Here is a 20,464-nt window from a genome sequence, read left to right as displayed (position 1 = left end):
TTCAATTGTCATGTATGCGATTTAGTCACAGACAACGTCACAAACATGGCAAAAATGAGAAGATACCTAGAAGAAACAGAAGGATACTCCTTAACATACAGCTGCAGTACCTATTAAATGCATCTCTTCAGGAAGGAATTAACTGTCTTCTCCAAGTAAACATTCAAGTCACAAAATACTTCCATAACCATTTTATGTCAGCTTCACTGAAGACATGAGGATCCAAACAAATTCTCCCTCAAGAGACAGCAAGGTAAGAGCCCTTTCCCTGGCAGTTCAGTTTTGTTGGGTCCAGGGGTAAGGGTTCCTCCCTACAAGCCCTAACAGCTTCAGGGCTTGAAGACTTTCTCCCTACTGGGCTTAAACAAGCAGCTGTGTGGGCTTTGGGCAAACTTAGGACTGAATTCCCTGCCTTCCCAATGAGCTTCGACAGAGGATTTCTCGATATGGATTCCCTCACACCAGAGTCAGATTTTCTGATAGTAAAACACATTGTATGTTGATTCACACTGACATATGCAGAAGTTCCTCGTGCTTGGTTCCAACCATGGCCTTACAGCCTTCTTGAAATACTCCATATGCTGGAGTTCCTGTGTCTCAAGGATACAGCTAGAGCAAAAGAAGCAGATATTGCATCCAGCTGACACACCTCCCTCCCCAAGACTATACAGGCAGAGTTAGTGGTCACTTAACAGAGACAGAGGACAGGAAAATTTCTGAAGCCGAATTCTCTTCATCATCCATTATCTGTAACATGATATTAATGAGGATACACACGACAAGAAATCTGACTAGCAAGAAAAACCATAAGCTTACTAAAACTATTAATATATCAAGAATTATGTACAAAATGCTTTACAGACAAATGCTACAATAATTTACAGATCAAAGAACAGGTAGCAGCGGGTCTGGCCAAAACCCAAACCATGATCCAGTAAGGAGGAAGAGGGGGAGATGTGGTCAGCCCTTTATAACCTAGTTTGAGAGATGGAGAAAAGCAAAAAAGGTATATGCACAGGACCAATGGATGTTGCTTGCAAAAATTCTGTAATTTCAGGTACCTGGCATGCATACCCACAGCAGAAAAACACATATGGAACAGAGCTCGCTCTCTAAATAAATTCCAGTTTTGTTTCTAGACAAGTCTTCCCTTGCCCATCCTCAATGACTGTATGGATATAAACGGGCAAAGCTGTGTTTGTACTTCTATCTCAAGCACCAAGGAGAAACAATCAGAGGCAACTGCACTCCACTGTGAGATTAACTCTGTGGATGGTGTTTGTATTTGAAAGCTAGCTCTACTATCCTCAAAAGAAAGATCACCTGATCTGTACTAGGCTGCCAGACAAGTCCTTCACTTGCTAATACAAACATCACTGGAGAGACCAGATCAGATTTCTCTTTGGTGTCTGAGCTTAGAAGGAGATTCAGCCAATTATGTAGATTAAAAAAGGCAGACATTGCACACATAACAGATAGGTGAGGTGGCTCAGTAGGAAGTTTGAGCTAGAAACAGTATACGAAAAAGTCTGTGGGCAAAAAGGCATCCATCAGGGATAAGCACGTATTAGGAAGGCAACAGCTGTTGTTAACAGTACTATAACTATATAGCCAGACAACTCCATCTGGTCTCTAAACTTGTGGTCCTCCCCACTTGAGCAACTAAATACAGGTTGAACCTCTCTAATCCATCATCTGTGGTCCAGCATGGATTTTAATCGGCCAGATGTCCACTCAGCATGGGTGTGGCCAGGCTTTCTGCAGTCCCATAAAGTTTCTTTATAGCCACCAGTCCTGGCTCTCAGTGCTCACTGTTATAGTCTAATTTACCCCTACGTGCCTTCTAAGAGCTCAGTAACCACTGGAAGTGTTGCTAATACTGTTAGCAATAGAGACCTCTCATCATTCAGTAAATTCTGTGGTTTGGCACAAGTCAGGTCCCATGAGTGACAGACTAGAAAGGTTCAACCTATTGTAACTAAACTGCCCATTAGCTATAGTGAATTTAGTTCCTTTTGGTCTTTTACTGAAATCAGAAGGAGGAGGAGGAAAGGCATTTTCCCATATTTGTCAATCATACCAGCACAGATGCTTTTGGGATACTACCTCTGTTCTGTTTCACATGTTATCATCTTCAGAGAGATTCTATACCTAATAACCATATTGAAGGATAAGAGCACTGATATTAATAAATGCAAAATTAGCTACTTCACAAATCAGACTTGTTTTGCTTTTCGCACTAAGTGACAAAACAGCTTTGTGCCACTGCTAATGACCAAAGTTTTGTTCAGAACTGGAGTCAAAGCATATATTAAATTTTGAAACTCAAACTCAATATTCCAGAAATTAAAGACTGTTTATCTATCCACCACAGGTAGCCAACAATTAGTCACTGTATCAAGAAGCCTCGCCAACCAGTGGGGAATGGGAGGAAAAACAAACAAAATGGTGATCAAGAGGCAGCTCCTTTAGTATGAAAGGGTCCTAAATGGAATCAGATTGTTACTACTTGAGAGCAAATCAGCATCACCTAAAGCAAGATACATTTTCCAGAAAGAATAGTTCACTGTGAATGCTCACATTTGAAATCTTATTTAATATTTTTATACATATAAATAGATTGAGATACCTCTATTTCACTTTCACTAGCAATTTGATTTATGCTTTTATTTATTCCTCCTGTAGTCTCCATTTCTCCAACAGTGAATGTGGCTGACACGGAGTCTGGATGTTCCTTTGAGTGCACTTCTAGGATATCTATAAAGAGAAGATAAATAGTAATTACAGATTAGCAGATTGTAGAAAGGGCTGTGGCCCTAACAGACCTCTCTATTTGTATTTGAGAGAAGACAATAGGTCCTAATGACCACTGCTTTTATCAGAACTTCAGGAGCAGCATGAGTGCATCTCAAGAATATGAATATTTAAACAAACTCCAGCTGCCTGGGACGGGGCTGCAAAAAGCACCCAATGAGCAGATCAATTTCTTGGTCCCCATGCCTGTTTGCCAGTGCCACAACTTTGCTACTCGCTTTTCCTCCTCCTCCTCACAGAAAGGCATCAAACTCCAACCTCCTGAACTGGGCAACAAAAGCATTACGTGACACGGTACCACTATTCTTGAGCAATGTAATTATGTGAGTATGGCACATATATTTTATGCAAGGTAAGGCTTTGAGATTTATTGGAAAGGTTATGATTTGAAGAATACCATTATTTTATTCATACACATGTATAATTTTTGCATCTGTATCTCACATGTAATACCCAATAAGCAACATGCTCAGAGAAGATCAGTGGGTGGGGGAGGGGAAATAATTCACTCATGGGCCAGACAAGGTCACCACTTCCCACAGGTCCCATTGGTTGGGAACAGCAAATCTGTGGTCAATGGGCACTGCAAGCACAGATAAACACAGCAGCGGTGGCCCACCATGGGCTAACTCTGGAGAACTAGGTCCATCTTATTGTCCAACCCAGGTCTAGATAACTGGCTAGGAAAGGCCCATTACGGTTAATGATCTATCAAAGAACAGAAGCCCTTATGAGACAGACATTTACCTCCCACTGGGGGTAGACTTCCTGTGGATGCTACAGGTAAGCTACAAGTTGTGGGACATGTTCTTTTTTCTTATTTATTATTAAATCGTAAGCCACCTCAAATATTTGAAAGAGAGAGAAGCAGAGTAAATATATTTTAAACAAATAAAATAAAAAGTGACCAGGCCTCAAAGTGCTGAACTCCCATTTTGGGATATCAGTATTTATTCACTGACTGGCATGGGAACCACACTTTGAAAAAAGGTGTTCCTGCCATATGCAAAATATATACAAAGACAGGGAAGTAATAAACATCTGGGTTCTTCAGTGATTGCCCACCTAAGAGGACTCCTTGCTCCTAGAAGTACCCAAGGAACAAAAATTGAACTGGGGATTCCAAGCTGAAAGCAAGTGCAACTTGTGCCTTAAGAATATGCAGCCTCTAGTACAATTAGACTGGATATGAATAGTGGATCTTATTTAGTAGATTAGTTTTCATTTTGTATTTGCTAGATAGTCTTCTTTTATATGTCTTCTCTCAAATCACACAATTTACTTCTGAAGTTAATAAGCTTGTTCTCACTTTATCTAAGACCAGTGTGGGGAAATCAGAACTCAAAAGGAAATAGCTTTCACATTATCCTCTCCACATTGAGAGAGGGGATTAATTTTATAAGCTTATGCTCATCCATCTACCACTCCTTCCATGGCATCAACTGGTGTTCCACAAAATATTAATCCCAAGCCTACTGCCAGTCCTCCTTCTGCCTCCTCCTCACCTTTAGTGACTAGTGTCCTAATCTCTAGCCTTTCCTTCATCCTCATCTTCCCCCGCTACCTTAGTTCAGTTTGCCACAAGGTTGCTAGAGGGTGGGTTTAATGAATGCTATGAAAGCAATGGATGATGGGCTCCCTCTGGGTGCCTTCTTATTTGCTAGCATGGGCTCCCTTCCATGCTACACTACTCTGACAAGCTGCTTTGCCAAGCCCTGTCTAGTCTACACTTTCAGCCATGTACAAAGAAGGGATACATCCAACTGCAGTACACAGTGCCAGACAGCTTCCACTAAAGGTACCTCCTACTTCCTCACACAAGCATCTCTTCTGGAGTACAAACATGAAATTGTACAGTCATACTCCACACAGGGAACTTGGGGAAGAGAAGTCTCCTTTATTAGCTACCTTTCTTAAGCATAGGCCCTCTTTTAGGGATTTTGTTTTGTAAAGAGCCATACACACAAAGGAAGTCTTCTCTCACTGGAGATTGGCTTATAGTTGAGGCAGGAGTATTTATACACCTTCCAAAAGAAGGGAATAGAGCGTGAAAGCTGTTTTATGACCATGAGCTCTCCTTAACTTTAATGGACCACAAGATTTTTTTGGGCTTGCTAGATATCCAAAAACCCCATACTGTACCTGTAGAACTTGAAGCAAAAACTTCATTCAGTTGGGGGACACCTTTTTCAGTTGGGAGTTACAATTCTTCAGGCAATGATGCGGCCCTAACAAATCCAGCTCCAAGCCCCATAGCAGTGTTGGCTGTTAGGGAACAGGAATCCCTTGGGGGCAGGGGAGTGAACCAACCGACACCAAACATACTGGACAGCATGAAAATATTGTTTCACATAGCAACCACCACTTAAACTTAAGAAAGGTGTTTGCAGACAATGCTGGAGCAGTGAACACAGAGGAGACACTGCAGCAGCAGATAGAGTGGATTTTAAAAAAAAAAAATCATGCTGCTCTTTATCAAATCTAGGAAAGGAGTAGGAGTAAGAGAAGACTAAGACAGAACAAAAAAAAGATTAAGACAAAATGGCCAGGAGAAACTGACAAACATGTTCCACAGCCAGAAGCAGAAAAATTTAGTATCTTGAACCAAAGGGCAAGACGTAGTCCTGGAAGCTCCAGCAACAAAAATGGACCACAATTTCACAGGTCACAACAATATCAGGGCAGTGAATGAATGAGAAGAAAAGCTGTGCAACAGAAAGCAAGCTCCACACTAGAGGAAAAAGGCGGGGGGGGGGGGGGGGGGAAGCTGGGGGAGGAGCAGGATTTCACATTACAGGTTGAACTGCTCTAATCCAGCACCCTCGGGACCTGACCAGTGCCAGACAAGCATTTTCTTAACCATGGTAGGTCAACATTGCCTAGCAGCATTAACAACCCTTCCACTGCTTAGTGGGCTCTTAGCTATAACGTACCCCTAATGTCTTCTAAGTAACAGGACAGAATAAAGAGAACCAGAAATAGTGGCTGTAAACAAACTTGATGGGACCACAGGAAACTTGGCCACAACCCTATGTGATCTAGTTAACTAAAAGTCAGGCTGAATGACAGAATGATGCTGGACAAGAGCATGCCAGATTAGATAGTTTCAACCTGCAGCACATTGTGTTATTTCTTGTGCTCACTAGAAGACTTCACAACAGTAAGCCATGTGCATTGAGAAGAAAAGAGTGTTCATGGAGCTTGAAGATACTGATTTTATGGTAACAAGCATCAGAGGTAGCCGTGTTAGTCTGTAGCTTCAAGAACAACAACAAGAAGTCTTGTGGCACCTTATAGACTAAGATATTTTGGAGCATAAGTTTTCGTGGGCAAAGACCCACTTCATCAGATGCATGACTTGGTGGGGGGGGGCAGGTTTCAGAGGGCTATTCAAAAAGAGTGGGGTCCCAATAAGAGGGAGGGCCAGAGCTGACAAGGTCTATTCAGCAAGGTGGAAGTGGCCGAGTATCAATAGTACTTATCAAGAGAGGAAAAAACAAGTCAGGTCAGACAGGGGCATGTGATTTTATGGTACTTCATCTAGTTGAAATACTAAATAGTAAGTGACAGGATGTATTACCATAAAGTAGGCCTAACTGCTAAAAAAAGGTTACTTTATTAGAAACATGCTAAATCCACATCAGGGCACTTGAAAAAGAAAAAACAGCTTCAGATGCTAATAATTTAGGGCAGTTACAATTTATTAAAGCAAGTAGGAGGAGCCTAGAATGTAGTTCTGCCAGTTTTCCCTCAAACACCTCTCCTATTTGAGGTACAGAATTAGAGATGCCACTCGACCATAGTAATAGGAACCAAGAGAAGTCTGACAGTGGATCTTCTGCAGGTTTTGAGGTCAATGCACCAGAATAGAAGCCCTGCTACTGGACCTCCCAAAACATCTTGTAGCCAGCACTGGTTTAAGAAAGGCAGAGGAATTTTTTTTTTTTTTTTTTTTTTTTTTTAAAACTACACTCGATCTTTTGGTTGGAGGATGTATGCATTAGTAGTTGCTGCAAGGGAGACTGCCGTGACAAAAAACAGATGCCACCAACATGCTGTCCAAAGCAGGGTCAAACTTGTTGACAGTCTACTTCCTTTACCCCCTAGAATTTTCCTCTCTTCCTCCCTTTGTATTTGCAGGGCTGGGAGCTGCTGAATTCAAATCTGATCAGACATTCACTGGCTTCCTGTGACCTTCTTCCTGCACACCTGGATGGAGAGCTACATACAAGGGAGCGGCCATACATGGAGCTTTGTGGGATGCATACAGAACACTTCTAGAAGCTAATAAATTTGAATTAAGGACATGACAACATTTCCACACTAGCCTTTGAGATTTTTAAATTTGAAGTTGAAGCTATACCCATCCCATAATATCAACATTTTGTTATTGGTATTAAGCCCTAATACATCAAGCTAATAGCATTAACTGTGAGGACAGTAACATTTTAGTATCGCGCTAACTCCTTTAAAATTGAATTTTATCTTGTAGTGGAGACACAGCCAGCATGAAACTGCTTGAAGCTCTTCCTTCCCTGAGCCATAAAAGTACAGGTCTCTAGGACAAGAATTTCCACAGTAAGAAGTAAACCTGAAAATGCTTGTCACAGAAGGGTTTCCCCCTGTGGTGGTGCAGTTGCTCCACAAAGGGAGGAAAAAAAAGGGGTTAAAGCAGCCCTCAGAGGCTATGCAGAACCTGAAACCAGTAAGAAGAGAGCTTGAAGTGCCAACCATTTGGGGGAAGTTTGGAAGGGCATCCAACAAGGACAGGGAAGGATATATAAGAAGGGCTCCTCAGCAAAGAAGAGAGTCTCCCTGGGGTATAAGGGAGGACCAGCTACCTCTGTAATACCTTACACCAAACAGTGCTGGGAAGGGGCAGAGGAGCAACAAGAAGCTCCAACATGACTGGCTGACAGACTAAGGTGCTGATGTTAAGGAGAAGTGGCCCAGAGAAACAGGCAGCAGACATAAGAGGAAGAGCAGTGTGTGGCTGGGTCCTCCCTTAGGGGAATGGCTGCAGCATGGACTGCACCTTGCCACTGAGGCGAGAAGCCAGTCTTGAGACTGCGATTTGCCACAGAGGCAGGTGGCCTGCGATCTGTTGGTTTCCCAGAAGAGGGGGAAGAACAAAGTGGGTCACAGCCTGAGAGCCATGCCCAGAAAAGGACACTGCAGTCCAGGGAGCAACACAGGACCAAGCAGTGGAAATAGTGACAACAGGCATGACACAACTAGATGAAAGCTAAGTCCCAGAACAGCCAGCAAGAGGCAGTGCGGTGGTGTGTCACACCCCTTTAACATCTGCCCTCTACTAAAATGCAAAAGCTTGTTCTCCCCACTACTTCAAAGAACTTTAACACAACATATTGGCACACGTTGTTAGTTATGACCCTCACCCTTCCAATGTCCGTCTTTCTAGATAAGGACCTAATTTTGTACTTATGAGCAACAGATATATAGATATTGTTGTGTAAATAGTATTTTAGTAGTAATAGGCTAAATAAGTGCTAAACTTCTCAGAGTGATCCACAAGATTGGAAAATCTAATATCCTGCAATTTTCTAGTGTTCCTGACCACATACTGAGCTAGCCAGAACAACTCAAGTTTCTCTCACACCTTATGCAGTCCTTATAAATAATGTTGTGCTCTTTAATGTTTAGAAGAGAAAAGAACTATTGGTGGAAAATATTTCAGTGACTGACCCCTTTGAAAATACTCACTAATTCTAAATCATACTGTTAAGAATATTCACATATAGATATCAATTCACTAAAGGGTCCCTGCAGTTTTACCCATTTTATTGTACCTGGAAATGATGTATCACAAATTTGTGAATTTTCTTGGTTAGAGTTGCTTCTTGATGCATCAGACTGCCTTAACAAAGCTACAGGGTGCCTTTTCTCTGGAGATGTAATATGATAACCAAAAGATGGCTGTAAAAAATAAGTTGGTTAGTGATTTTTCTCAAATAGTATAGCCTCCTAAAAATAGCCTGTCAAGCATTTGGCTGGCACATGTGAAGAAACCCACTCTCTTACATTAATATATTTTTGTTCAGTTGAACAATTTTTTTCTTGCTGTATTCCAGAAGAGGGCAATCTCCAGAGACCTTTAATGATCCTCCTGCCTGTGACCTACTTTTACTGTTTTATACCTGAATGTACAATATCATTTCTCCAGAAGATGGAAACCGAAACTCACTTGTAGTTAAAGTTGTCCCTTGTATGCGCTCTCTAACAACTCCCAGCTTGGGGTGCAAAACCAAACAGTATCTCTTGCTTACTAGAGCAATGTATTACTAAGCAACTGGACCAGCCTAGATGATCAGAGTCCTATGGAAGCGTTAACTATAAATGCAACAGAGATCCAGCTATTTCCCTTGTCTTTTTCTTCAGTTTTTGCATTCAAATGCTAGTCAGCCACATACCCTTCTCACATGACTGCCTCCACCAAGACAACCAAGAGCTTCTGATCTCTGACCAAAGAACTCCCCCAAAGATAAACGTAAGTAGCTCGCATCTTTACTACAATCAGATGTTGTTTGGGATGCTCTCAGCAAGTTATAGCTATTGGCAGATTTCCAAGATGTATCTGCTATTTCCGATGTATTGTGTGTGTCTATTTTGTCTTCCTGGAAATAAAAAAAAATCATTTTTGAAAGTTATCCAAAATAAGCAGCTCACACCTACAAAGTTTCAGGAAAGTTAACTTTACAAAACAGTCACAAACCTGCATGAATCTGTGCTCCCTCTCAAATTCTTCTTGATCTTGTGCAATCTTGGCTATCGCTTCAGCTTTAAAAAAAGAAGTGAAAATAAATATCTATAACAGCCATTGATATGAAATTGTAATTTCTAAAGTTTCCAGTATTTTTCCAAGTCAAGGACAAATTTTTTTTTATTGAAGTATGTGTAACTATGCATAAAAAGGCAGCAAAGGTCAGATTTACAAAGATATCTAAGACACGGATGCAAAGTGGGAGTTTACAAAAATCTCCTGTTTTGAATACCTTTATAAATCTAGCACCTACCTGTTCCGTATGAAAATTAAGCTTTTATTTTAGATGTAATTTAATCCTCCTCGAAGCAAAAAGCCATAAGGTGTCAATGCTTTTTTTGGTACAGCCTCCACAGCACTAGACACTACAGTGCTGAAGACTATTTCAAGCAGTACTTAGAATTAGGTTTTTGGTTTTCAAAATTTTTCCCATCATCCAAGTTTCACAATGCCTCCCATCAATTGGGGAATTTCACAGGTTGTACTAAACTATTTTTTCAAAAACTCATATGCACTAACCACTACAGTAAGTTTAACACATCTGGTTTTTCATGTATATACTTTAATTGCAGCTGTTACCAGCATGTACAAAATAGTAAGTGCTTGCAACTCCACAATAAACCAGTTGCAATTGAGAACATATGTCTATCAAGTAAGGTTGCCACGCAAGCTCACCTGCATTCTTGTTCATGTACATGATGGCACTGTCTTTAACTCTATTAACATAAAACATATCCTGTTCATTCAGAGTACAGGATGAATTGAGAATGTTACAGGGTTGTGTTGCAGAGCAAGGTGGTCTTACATATGACCCTTGACTTTGAAGCAGAAGTTGTAATGTGTTTAACAAATTAAGGGGAACCTGGCAGTTAAAATACTGAACTGGAAAATAATATGCTCTTATACTTACTCAGCCTTCACCTTCTAAAAGTCACACAAGTCACTTTAGTAGCTACTTCTGAACATCTGATCATTTCTGTAATCCCATAATTCTATGCACATCACTTGATATTTATGACCTGACTTTCACAAGTGCTGAGCATTCAACACTGAAGTTTATAGGAACTGCAAATGCTCAGTATCTTTGGAAAAAAGTATGCCCTAGAGACTGAGTTGTAAACTCAAAGTCAGTAAATGATTACATTTCTACCTAATCCTTTTTATACTTCAGTTCCTTCCCATAAAATTGGCATATACATCTATTAGTTTACCAAGATAATGGTAACCAATTCAATTGTTTGAGGCACTCACTCTGCTGATGGCAAAAATAAGAGGACCCATACAGAAATAAAATATTGATATTCAGTGCAATATTTGGTACACATGTAGTAAATATGACACAGGCCCAAAACACTGAATAAAGATGCAGCAAACAGCCTCATTCACTCAGCACCAAATGATCAGAAGTTAAGGGTAAAGGTCTCAGATAGAATTGAGATTATTAGAATGCACACAGACAAACAAATGTAAAGAAGGGTGCATAATATAGAATTAAGTCAGACATTGGACTGCAACTTTTAAATTTACCTATAATAAAGCATTTTGTATGTAGTTAGAATACATATACACTTCAGAAAATGTATCTTTCCATGGAACGACTGATGTCAAGAATGAGAAACATTTTGCTAGGGAGTTTCAGTATCACACTATGAATATGGAAGTTTCTCAAAACTAGAGATTATTTTAATAGCCTCTAAGATCATAGCATGGTAGTGATCACTTTTTAAATAATTGTATCCAATTCCTTTTGTGTACACAGGATGTCCCAGGAGTGTAGAAAACTTCATTTTGAAAATTGAACAGATCATTCAAATTGCAATCCTCACAGGAGGATGCAGTTATGGGACATGGGGGGGCGGAAAAAACCCACTGGCCATATAGTCACTTCTTGAGAAATCCAGAAGTTCCCAGGACCAGAGGCTTATATCTGATACCAGGAGATGCTAGCTGAAACACTCACTCACTCACCCATCCATCCGCCCACGTATAGGGAAAACACTTTTCATTATATACAACCAAGTAGTCAATTGCACAAAGAAGTTTACTTACATGCAGTTACGAAGTCCTCACTTATTTTATTATTTGCAGACAGATTTAAGTCTTGCTCTTTATCAAATGAAGTATAATATGCCAAGTCAGTCACCCATTTTCCCTCTTCATTTTGGTAGACAACACCATGTGGTGGGCCATCTGGGTCATAAAATGCTGAGTTTATTTTAGACCAAGATAAAGGGGAACAAACAAGGAGTCTCTGAAATGCTTGCAATGTTTGCTGGTTAGTTACATTTTTCTAAACTTGTAATTGATGTTCATTAAAGTTTATCTAAACCATACAATACTTAAGTGATTTGATGTTCTACATGCCACTGAAAAATAAAAATGGTACTCAAAATTTCTTCCAATTAAGTTAGACTTAGCTCTTTTCCAATCAACTTCTGATATAGTTTGGAAAAAGGCTTAACTTGCCATTTTAGTTCCCTTGCCATACAAGCCAATCTTATCTCATTTGCCCTAATGGGCAATTTCTACAGCAACTAACCTTCTGTTGTATCCTGACCTTCATTTGCTCTACCACTAGCAGTTGGAGACAGGTAAGTATCAGCCAGACCAGGCTCACACTCATTATCTGGAATTTTATCTGTCATGGATTCATTTTCATCAACAGGACTCTCAGGAGTTAAGTTAAATACATCATCTGTTGAACGCAATATTTCTTCAGCATCAGTTGAAAAAGCATGACACAAGTTAGAAGATTGTTTCCTCCACTCTAAGATATCAGAGAGATCAGGTACAGGCTTATTCACATCCATGTGCTGAAGATATAACGAATCTAGTTTGAATTCCGCAACACTAATGGAGTTTAGTGCATCTCTACCATTCGTGATTCCCTTAAAAACAAAAAAGTTAGACGTAGTTAGCACTATTTGTACAGACAAAACGAGCTGTTCCTACTCAGACTTTAAACCATCATGTCCAGTTTTCACAGATAAGTTGTTTTAAATAGCAGTTGAGTACAAATGAACATTTAAAACACAAGACCCAGGAGTCACCATGTGAAATTAGTAAGAGGCAGGTTTAAAACAAATAGTTCCTTCTCCCACCCCCCAACACACAAAACACAGCTAAGCTTGTGGAACACACTCAGGCAGAGGATGTTCTGAGGGCCAAGACTACAATAGGGTTGAAAAGGGGCTAGATAAATTCAGGGAAGACAGATCCATCAGTGGGTAGGGATGGCATCTGTACCCTCTTTTTGCCTTTGTCAGGGCTGAAAATGCACACAGGGTGATGATTACCTCTTCTGTTTATTCCCTCTGGGGCACCTGGCATTGGTAACAATTAAAAGACTGCATACTAGGCTAGATGGACTTTCCGTCTGACCTAGTTTGGCCAGTCTTAAGTAAAATACTCATTGTATTTTTAGTAACTCAACTAGGAACTACTCAAGTTCACATGAAGTTTTACTTCAAACCCTTATGTTGCAATCCCATTGATAATGCTGAAGTCTATCACCACTGCCAACTGAATCCATGCTATATTTTTCAATTAGGCTATAATCAAGTAAAGTGAAGACCTCAATACACACACACACACAAAACATTAAAACAAACTTACTTCACATGAAAAAACCCCAAACTGCGATAGAATGAGTTCAAGTTGAGGGGATAATTATTCCCAAACCAAGCATTACAAACACTGCAACATCTTAGTTAGGATTATACTTAAAAAAAAAAACACACACACCCACCCACCAAAACTAACTTTGTAGCACAACTGGGGGTGTCCGGGAGGTCCTTTTGCCACAGGCTAGCTTGCCATACAGGATGTCTTTTGGGATCTTTCCATCATTCATCCTGTGGACATGGCCAAGCCAGCAGAGCTGCCGCTGCCTGAGGAGGGCGTCCATGATTGGGATTCCAGCTTGCTCAAGGACAGTGGTGTTGGACACTGTCCTTCCACGATATTCCAAGGATGCGCCTGAGGCAGCGCAAGTGGATGTTCAGCCTCTTTTCCTGGTGGGCTTACAGGGTCCAAGACTCGCTGCCGCAAAGGAGGGTGCTGAGGATGCAGGCTCTGTAGACTTGCATTGTGGTGTGGGTGTACAACTTGATGTTCTTCCACACTCTCTTGGTGAGTCTGGACAGAGTTGTGGTTGCTTTTCCGATGCTCCTATTTAGCTCAGTCTCCAAATGACAGGGTATCAGTGATGGTGGACCGGAGGTAAACGAACTCTTGGATGCCCTCTAACATATAGTTGTCAATGCTCATTGATGGGAGGTTCAGCAATGTCCTGACCAAGTACATTTGTCTTCTTTAGGCTGATTGAAAGCCCCAAGTCCTTGCATGCTTTGGACAACCAATCCAGCAGTTTCTGAAGCTGGTCTTCTGTGTGTGACACTACAGCAGCGTCATCTGCGAACAGCATTATCTTTGATGAGGACTTCCCGCACCTTAGATTTAGCTTTCACCTTGCAAGATTAAAGTTTCCCCATCAAATCTCGTGTGCAAAAAGATGCCCTCTGTTGAAGATCCAAAGGCGTGCTTCAGGAGGAGCGCAAAGAAGATCCTGAACAATGTCAGAGCAAGGACACATCCTTGTTTGACGCTGCTCCTGATGCAGGAAAACATGCGATAACGTGCCATCATATTGGATGGTTCCTCATGTCTTTGTGGAAAGACTGGATCATCTTGAGTAACCATGGTGAACAGTCTATCTCGTGGAGCAGTTTGAACAGTCCATCCCTGCTGACCGAGTCAAACGCCTCGGTCAGGTCAATGAAGGCAATATAGAGTGGCTTCCTCTGCTCCCTGCATTTCTCCTGCAGCTGCCTCAGAGAAGACCATGTCAACAGTAGATCTCTCTGTGCAGAATACGCACTGTGATTTGGGATACACCCTCTCAACAATCTTCTGGAGTCTGCCGAGGATGACGCAAGCGAACAGCTTACCAGTGACGCTTAGGAGGGAAATTCCATGGTAATTGTTGCAGTCACTTCCGTCTCCTTTGTTCTTATACAAGGTTATGATGTTAGCGTTGTGCATGTCCTGTGGAACCTCTCCCTCTCTCCAGTACAAGCACAGTAGCTCATGTACGGGTTCCAGGAGGGTGTCCGTGGCACACTTGATTACCTCTGGTGGTATACCATCCTGGCCTGGGGCCTTTCCTACTAAAATGCTGTCAATGGCTTTCTTCAGTTTGTCCACAGTTGGTTCCTGGTCCAGTTTGTCCATTACTGGACGGAGCTTGACGGCATCGAGCACTGTATCAACCACAGTGTTCTCACATGAGTACAGCTCAGAGTAGTGCTCGACCCAGCGCTCCATCTGTTTGGCTTTGTCAGAGATGACTTCACCAGATTTGGATTTCAGGAGGTGCCATCTTGTTCTGGGTGGGTCCTAATGCCTTCTTAATGCCCTCATACATTCCCCTGAGATTACCAAAGTCAGCACTGGTCTGGATGCTGCTGCATAGCTCGAGTCAGTAGTTGTTGGCACAACACCTGGCCATCTGCTGTACTGTTCTTCTGGCTGCTCTGAGCGCTTGGAGAGTACTCTGGCTCGGTGAGCGTTTGTACTCCAGGAGTGCAGCGCGCTTCTTTTCAATGGCTGGAATCATCTCATTGGAGTTAGCTTCAAACCAGTCATTTGTTTCTCTAGCTCTTCTTCCAAAGACCGACAAGGCTGTGTTGTAAATTGTATCCCTCAGATGCTGCCATCTGGATGTCACATCGGCACCCCCAGGCTGCTGCGCAGATTCTCCTCGAGGGTCTCTGACCTTTTCTGCTCTCTGAGTTTGCTGTCTTTCTGGCATCAATGTGGAGCCTTCCAGTTAGAGTAGTACAGCTTCTTGGGTCTCACCTTGAGTTTGGAGCCAACTAGTGAGTGATCTGTATTGCAGTCGGCACTATGATAGCTACATGTCAGAAGGATGTTTGAGGTTATCACGTCTAGTTACTCCGTTACTGAAGTAGTTACAGGAGACAGGAGTAAAGGGGACCCTTCTGCACACTAACCTTAGGTCCAACGAACAGTTTAGGGATGCGAGAACATCAGGACTGATAAAAATCAAGTCTAGTTTGTCCCTCCTTGGGCAAGCAGAAAGGACACCACCCTTGCTTGAAGGGGTATGAGACACAGGCGCTCATAAGAGCAGGATGCCATGCGCCCTAGCAGACAAATCCATACTGTTGTTGCTGGGTAACAAATGAGTTAGTTGATTATCTGCATCATGGTCTGAAATCTGGAGACCATGAGTATAGCTCTTGCCTGGAGTCAAGTCCAAGATCACACCAATAAATTCTATTCTTTGAATGGAAACCAATATGGACTTGACCTCATTGGAGGAGAATACCCTGGAGACCAGAGCGTGTCCAGTGCTGACATAGGTAAGTCAATCACCCACTTCCATCTGCTGTGCCTAACTAATCTAACAACAACAAGCCAAACAAACAAAAACCTACAAAGTAGGTAACACTACAGGATCAGCACTTAGAAGAGAGAGAGAAAGAAGCTATTCCAACCTGCCACAGACAGTAAGGAGGAACTGAGGTCTGGGGGATCGTGGCAGCAGTGGTACATAAGGGCTACCATATTACCACCATTCCAGGGGGTCTCCATAGCTGACCCTAACAGGTTAGCAGAAAAACCATCTAATGCTCACACATGGGACACATGAGCACCTGATTGGAATCAGTGTGAGCAAGCACTTAAAGAACAATGCAAATGCTGATTAAGACCATTTTAGTGTCTGTAGCTGCATATTACTTTCTCCTCAGTATTCCCTTCCCCTCATGGAGTATTAAGCAGCCATGTTTTAGTGCTGTGCTGAAGCTGCATTTAATATAGGTAAGAATAGAGACATTTAAACAGGATTCAATTAATAATTTCAGGCTTCCTTGAGACTATATCCCAGAGCCACAAACAAACAAATTGGGAAGGCAAGAGAGACCATCACTACAAACGGTCAGGTGATACATGTACACAAGAGATCATCTCTATAGAAAAGCTACTTTTAAACCATGCTGAAATATTCCAGGGAGAAATAATACTCTTTACTGTACAGCTGCCTAAAGATGATTCATATCAACCCAGTCTGCCTCCCCTCTTCTAGAGTCTTTTCTCACAGAGTAGAGGGGACTCTTAAGTACAGTTCCAGAAATTGGCAGAGAACAGCCAGATCACAGTCTCGGACGAGTGGCAGGGAGGCCCCGAGGATGAGAACGTATAGATCAGATATAGATCTCTGTGCTCATCACTACAGTAATAGCCCTTCTGCTTCACATTCCACTTACAGAGCCAAATACTATATTTATCCATACCTGAAGTTGCGCGCACACATTCCCAAAGACCCCACGCTCAGAATACATTAGCCCTCAGAGAATTAAAATATTTTAACACACACTAATTAGAAGCATTTAAAAAAACTAAAGTTTGAACTTTGTTGTTCAAGAAGATTCTCAAAGTTTTGTTACCTCATGGTCAGCAAGAATATCATCAGGAATCGCACATTTGGAAGAAGCCAGCACTAAAACTTCTTTTAATTCTCTAATTAAGTTTCTTTCAATCCCTGCTGTATTGTCTATGTTAGGAGAAAATAGCGACACCAAAGGCGCTCCTTTGTTTCCATTATCAAGAGCTCCAAATTCGCAATCGTTTCCTGCAGCGGGACAGAAGAAAAAAAAAAAAAAAAAAAAAAGTTAACTTTAATACTAGTGTTCTCCGATAAGAACATCCATGAAGTAGTTTCACTTTTGAAAGACTGTACGTGAGGTAATTTTTGTCTCAACCCAGGGAGTAAGGTCCAATGATCCTAAAAAACTCATCTTTGGACTATATAAGCTGAACTGCAGTGTAATTTATGTTCCAAAGCAAAGCACAAGTGTAGGGTTTTCACCTGACATATGGACAGGTGATTTGCTCCTTGCTGGTACTAATATAATAAAGAAAGTAAATAGATTAAGGATTGTATCATGGAACTTCTGTTTTTAAAAAAAAAAAACAAAATTGTGCCAAAGGATCTCCCAGATTTTGTGTGCCTGACACACTAGAAGTATTGGTCCATCATTAATTCCAAAAAAAAAAAAAAATGTGCCATGACCTTCTTTCCCACATTTTTTCTAAGACCAGTTGGGTTTGGTTATCTTCAAGTCATCAGCAGTGACCGAAGAGTCCAAAAAAGTGCATAACAACCTTCTACTGGAATCTTCTGACATGGAGAGGTCATTGCTTATGCAACACACTGTTGCAGTACCTCCCTCACTTAGAGCATCTGCACAGAGACATTCTGCAGATGCAGTTTTAGGTCTAAAGCTATTTCAAGGCCTCTTATGATGATATTGTGGATATTGCCCAATTTGTCTATGATCCCTATTTGAGGCACTGCATAAAGAGGTGTTCGATGGTTTGGCTGTTTTCACCACAGCCACACAAAAGGGCATGCCAAGCCATGTACATGCAAGTCAGTCATGCGTTCCAGTTGTCCGAGGAAGTTTCTTATTGTAAATAAATGAATTTTCAGATCTAGGGGAAATGTTTAACATTGTCTGGAATCTGTGACACAGGGACAAGAGCAACTCATGTGGAAAGGTACAAAATGTTGTGGGCCACCCCATGTTGGTGGGAAGAGGGGAAAGCCAGTATTTCCAGCCATTGGAAGGCTCATCTAGCCACCCCAAGGCCCCACACTTAGGAAGCTCAGGTGGGGCTTGGTACTGGCAGTAGGGACTGAGGTGTCCTCTGCACTCAATAGCAGCATTGGGAAGTGGAGAGACCTAAACAGTCTGCTTCACTACCCTGGCTCCCATATGTGTTGATCAAGGGAGGCAACTTGCAGGAAAAGATGAGTGTGTCTCATACTCCTAGGCAGGTGGAAGCAGAGCATCACAGCTGGGACCCAGGGAGCAGACAGGCTGGGACCAAGACAGACACTCCACTTTCTGGTGCAATCTATGAGGGGGGGGGGGGAGGGGCAGGCCTGACCCTTGCTACTGGCACGAAGGGCCCAGCTAGTCCCCCACATGACCTCAGGGAAAAGGGCTTGGAGGAACAAATGAAGTGGGAGAGGGCACAAGAAGAGGTGGAGCCCTCCCCAAAGAAAAGAGTAGCCTGGGGAGGAGTCAAGTAGGAGGATGGTCACATGGCTGGTGCCCTCCCTTGTGTCCCTCCCAGCAGTCACCACTGTGTAGGAACATCAGCTAAAGAATCCAGGTTCACACCTATAAATTCAAATCCCTAAAGTAGTGAGAAGGCTGACTTATCTTTGATTACCTCCCAGAATACTGAAGAGGCACTGAATCCTGACAATCTACTCTCCTCGGAGTTTGGATTAACCTTCTATAAGCCAGTCATCCATGTAAGGAAATACTTGCATACCTGCTATCCTTAGAAACACAGATATCTCCACCAAGCATTTTGTAAACACTTTCAGGACAACAGAAGAGACAGAGAAACTGATAATGGATGTTTATGACCAGAAATATTACAGCTATCCTGTAGCTTTGATGGATTGTCACACAAAAATATGCATCCTTCTAGTCCAGGGTGGCATACCTGTTTTTGGGACCCAGTGAGGAGGATATTACCTAGAATGGCTATGGAAAAACTTCTCTTAAATACAGTTTAAATTTTGCCAGACTAGCATTTCCCAGCCCCCACCCCCTCCAAGACTTTCCCCCAAACTACTTCTGCCTTTGGCATCAGGAGAAAAGCAAAAATAGAAACCCTTCTTTTGCTTAAGAGCAACTTCTTTAGTAGTTCCCACATGAAGAGACATTTCATCTGAGCAGTAGACATCTTTTCCTCACAGATTATGGATAAGATGCTCCACAGGCTCTCAAGAGGAATGTTGTCTACAGTCAGAAATAAACCCTGCAGTTTATACTTATTTTACAGTACTTAGTTTATCAATCTGTGATACTATGGGAATGTACATATAGGAAGAGGGTAATTTGCTACCAAAAAAGGGATGAAAAACTGACACACTGCTATCTAGTACTTACTACTAGACAAATTAAGCAGACCACTGGGGATTTCCTAGTAGTCTGGGAGAACCAGCTGAAGTGAAAGCATTAATCTCTTCCTGTGTTTTGCCATTTTTCTACATTGATCAGGTAGTCTCAGTGGGAAAGGTAGATAGCAATGCATAAAAACAAAAAACCACACAGCAGAATTGCTCTCTGTTAGGGAAAGGCACATCAATTCTCAACAATTTCGACAAGGACTTCCAATTTAATACTCTGCTCATCTAATTCATATTCTGTGAAACAAGACAGGACCTTCAAAAACAGACACCCTGCATGTCTGCTGGATCTCTTGCTGAAGACCTGTAAATTAAAGCCATCAACTTCTACAAGTAGAAATGTGACAAGCCATGGCTTTTGTTGCCAAATCTGTACCATCCAAGGATGGTACCAGCCACCTACTCCTCACCTAACTGAGCCTGCAATTCCTGTCTACTACCTTTTGACAACTTGTCTGAGAACGTAAGCATATTGCCTGAGAGAAGTGTTGTATCTTGCACCACCTTTGGATCAGCAATGTGGAATTTTAGACAAGATGCAGAGTTAAGTCTTTTTACCAAAGTCTAATTTATTTACCTTATTTTAAATTTGGGTAGAAGAGGGGCAACCGTGTGCACTCTTTCATTCACTGCTGAGACAGCTATGGAACCTTGCTACGGATGGGTATCCATCAGTACTGGGGCCACCCTACTGCACAGGCCTCTGACAGCGTTGGTACTAAGATTTTTCTGGTGCTGGTAATAAATGCATGGAAACAGGTAATGTAGGTGGAAGCTGGAATTAGCAGCCACAGCAGTGCGCTGGAGTCAATTGGATTGGCAACTACCAAGGAATGTCTCTTCTTAGGAGA

General features: G+C 41.9%; 1 protein-coding gene across 1 annotated transcript in view; it reads right to left on the bottom strand.

The window, feature by feature from the left end:
• The window catches only part of CEP192 (centrosomal protein 192), a 172,473-nt gene that overhangs the window by 113,637 nt on the left and 38,372 nt on the right, over positions 1-20,464 (bottom strand). Inside the window, exons 10-16 of the mRNA XM_074987485.1 lie at positions 17,171-17,252; positions 12,135-12,469; positions 11,645-11,800; positions 9,548-9,612; positions 9,246-9,449; positions 8,625-8,751; positions 2,630-2,757 (exon numbers count right to left, since the gene is read on the bottom strand). Of these exons, the coding sequence (XP_074843586.1) occupies positions 2,630-2,757; positions 8,625-8,751; positions 9,246-9,449; positions 9,548-9,612; positions 11,645-11,800; positions 12,135-12,469; positions 17,171-17,252 (1,097 nt within the window). The remainder of the gene's footprint in view (positions 1-2,629; positions 2,758-8,624; positions 8,752-9,245; positions 9,450-9,547; positions 9,613-11,644; positions 11,801-12,134; positions 12,470-17,170; positions 17,253-20,464) is intronic.

Source organism: Carettochelys insculpta, chromosome 2 (genome assembly GCF_033958435.1).
Source record: "Carettochelys insculpta isolate YL-2023 chromosome 2, ASM3395843v1, whole genome shotgun sequence".
NCBI classification, from domain to species: domain Eukaryota; kingdom Metazoa; phylum Chordata; order Testudines; family Carettochelyidae; genus Carettochelys; species Carettochelys insculpta.
The sequence above is the reverse complement of the archived record's forward strand: the minus strand, read 5'-3'. Positions and strand labels throughout refer to the sequence as shown.